At 30.0% G+C, this 2,441-nt stretch overlaps 1 protein-coding gene across 1 annotated transcript in view; it reads left to right on the plus strand.

The window, feature by feature from the left end:
* LOC107496634 (uncharacterized) overlaps nucleotides 1-392 on the plus strand; it is a 4,816-nt gene extending 4,424 nt beyond the window's left edge. The window contains exon 14 of the mRNA XM_052251454.1: nucleotides 1-392. This exon is cut by the window's left edge and continues 2 nt beyond it. Coding sequence (XP_052107414.1) covers nucleotides 1-183 — 183 coding nt within the window. The 3' untranslated portion in view covers nucleotides 184-392.
* The last annotated feature ends 2,049 nt before the right edge of the window (nucleotides 393-2,441 follow it).

Genomic DNA, 2,441 nt, shown 5'->3' on the forward strand with positions numbered 1-2,441 from the left:
TTGGTGCTTTTTGGAGTTATTCCAGCTGCAATGTCATGGTCTGATAGGTACTCAAATTCATCATCTGCATCTGTGAAAATACCTGAACTAGTTCCTGGAGGGAAGATAACACTACTACTGGTGCTTGGAGGATCAGGATATGTGGTTCTTTCTGAATTGATTCAGAACTTTCAGCACCTTTGAAGAAAGTCATGTAGCTACTATGTTCTTCCCCCTCTCTTATATAAGTTTTCTATTATTACTACAATATATGTTATTGTATAAATTATTCCACTTTGGAGAACCTGCTAGCTGTATAAATTGATTGGAGATCAAGAAAAGAATAAAGAAACATAATAAATAAATTATGGATCATACCAATATCATAATATATTGTTTATTGTAAAGCATGTATGCACTTAAGCCATTAACATCATTTTTCTTTTTAATGATTTTGCTCATGAATTAATGGAAGTGAAGACACTAATTTGACATGGTTACTTTAGCTTTTATAATTTGATAGCTTAGGGTGAAAAGTGGAAATAATAAAACCTTGTTATGATTTTCTTATATTTGTTTTATTTTAAAAAAAAACGGAAGAACATTGGAGCAATGATTGAGTTATTTTCGTGTGACCTCAAGATCACGCTTTTGGGACCTCAATTTTGGTTGAGAAATCGAGTTTTATTTCTTGGATGATATGTAATTTATTTTCAAATGATGTCTGCAAGTATTTCAATTTCCTTCAAGAATTTAAATGCATAAGCCTAGTTTCTTCCTCTAGCTTTTGTAGGACTTTGATATTTGTGGTTGATGCCAGTTGAGAAATAAGCGAAGGGTTTGACAATTCATAATTAGGAAAAGTATATGAACCAACTAATAATCAGTCAAGAATGGAACAACATAATTAATTATAATTAGTTTTATTAATTTATAATTTAATTTGTTTTTTAAATTATTGTTGACCACGTTTAAAACATGAGGGAAGATACGCTAGTGATCGGAACAGATGCTTTGCTTTGATCATTCATTAGTTGGTTCCATATAATTAATTATGTTATGCGTAACACATGAAACATAGAAATCATATCGAAAACCATCCAATTTATAACAAAAAGAAACATCCGTGTGCCTATCAGTAGCAACATCTGGTTAAAGTCACCGGTGCCTCTGATTTACCAGTTGGCTGATTCTTGGCTTATATAGAGTTGATTCCCTAGCATTGTTGTTCACAATTATCGTTACAAACATAATCTCCATAGTTTTTAAAGACTTCAATAGCAACGACCGATAAATATTGTCCAGAGAGATGTCATATAACTACATGTATCATTCCAATTGTATTATTTCTTAGTTGGTTCAGCATAACTCGTGTCTTATTTGTCGTGTTAAACTTCCACTTCAACACAGCAAAGAGGACATGAATTATGCTGAGTCAACAAAGGAATAATAGTGTGATACAATTAGAATGGTAAATATCAAATAAGGACCAGAACTAACAACACCCCAACTCTGTTCAGGAACATCAAAATTGGGGTGGCTTCCGGCCATTCTCTGCCTCATGAAATTATCCATAGCATCTACAAAACCATAAAAGCATGCAAAGCATTGAAAAAATCAAGCTTCTGGACTTATGTTGAGCTTTATTACAAAGAGTTTTATTAGACAGTAACTGTATCAAGCTTTCGTAACAATGAGTTTAATTAAGAATATTTTTAAACTTAGGTGGTGTATTTATACTATGGTGGTAACTATTAAGCCTAAGATTTAGTTAATAGAATATTAGATAAGATATTCAAAAGAAAAAAAAAAGATAAGACTAAAAATGTGATTTAACGGAATGTTAGAATCTTCAATAATCAAGACTCAAAGTGTGGTAAAAATTATAAATAGGTCCTTTTTGTTTTTTGACGACTGGAGTAGCGGTGATTTCTTTGGTTGTTGATAGCTATACCGAAAATAACTGGGATTAATTTGTGTTTTGAGTAGCTACTCTTTGTTATTTTCTTTGCTCTATTTTATTGGGTTGAGTTTTTACTTCAAAAAAAAAAAGAAAAGTTTTTATTATGTATGTGGAGTGAATAATAAAAAATTTTAGAAAAAAAATTATTAAGAAAAAGAAAATATGTTATAATAAAAATTTGTATAATTTCTCTTCGGTAAATGTATAACGATTTTTTCATATTAAATCAAATTAAATTAGTCTAGTGATTAGCTTATTAGTCTACTTAAATAAATGTTAAAGGTTCGAATTTTATCTTATGTATATAATCAGGACGAAGCTCGAACCCTTTTTAAGAGGGAGCTAATATGGAAAATACAACTAAATAAAAAGCAAAAAAATAAAATTAGGGAGGGTCAAATTATAAAATTAGAAAACTTTATAAATAAAATTTATTTATTTGGGAGGAGCCATTGCCCCCTTCATATATACTAAACTTCGTTCCTACATATAATAATCT

This window comes from Arachis duranensis, chromosome 7, assembly GCF_000817695.3.
Source record: "Arachis duranensis cultivar V14167 chromosome 7, aradu.V14167.gnm2.J7QH, whole genome shotgun sequence".
Classification (NCBI taxonomy): Eukaryota; Viridiplantae; Streptophyta; class Magnoliopsida; order Fabales; family Fabaceae; genus Arachis; species Arachis duranensis.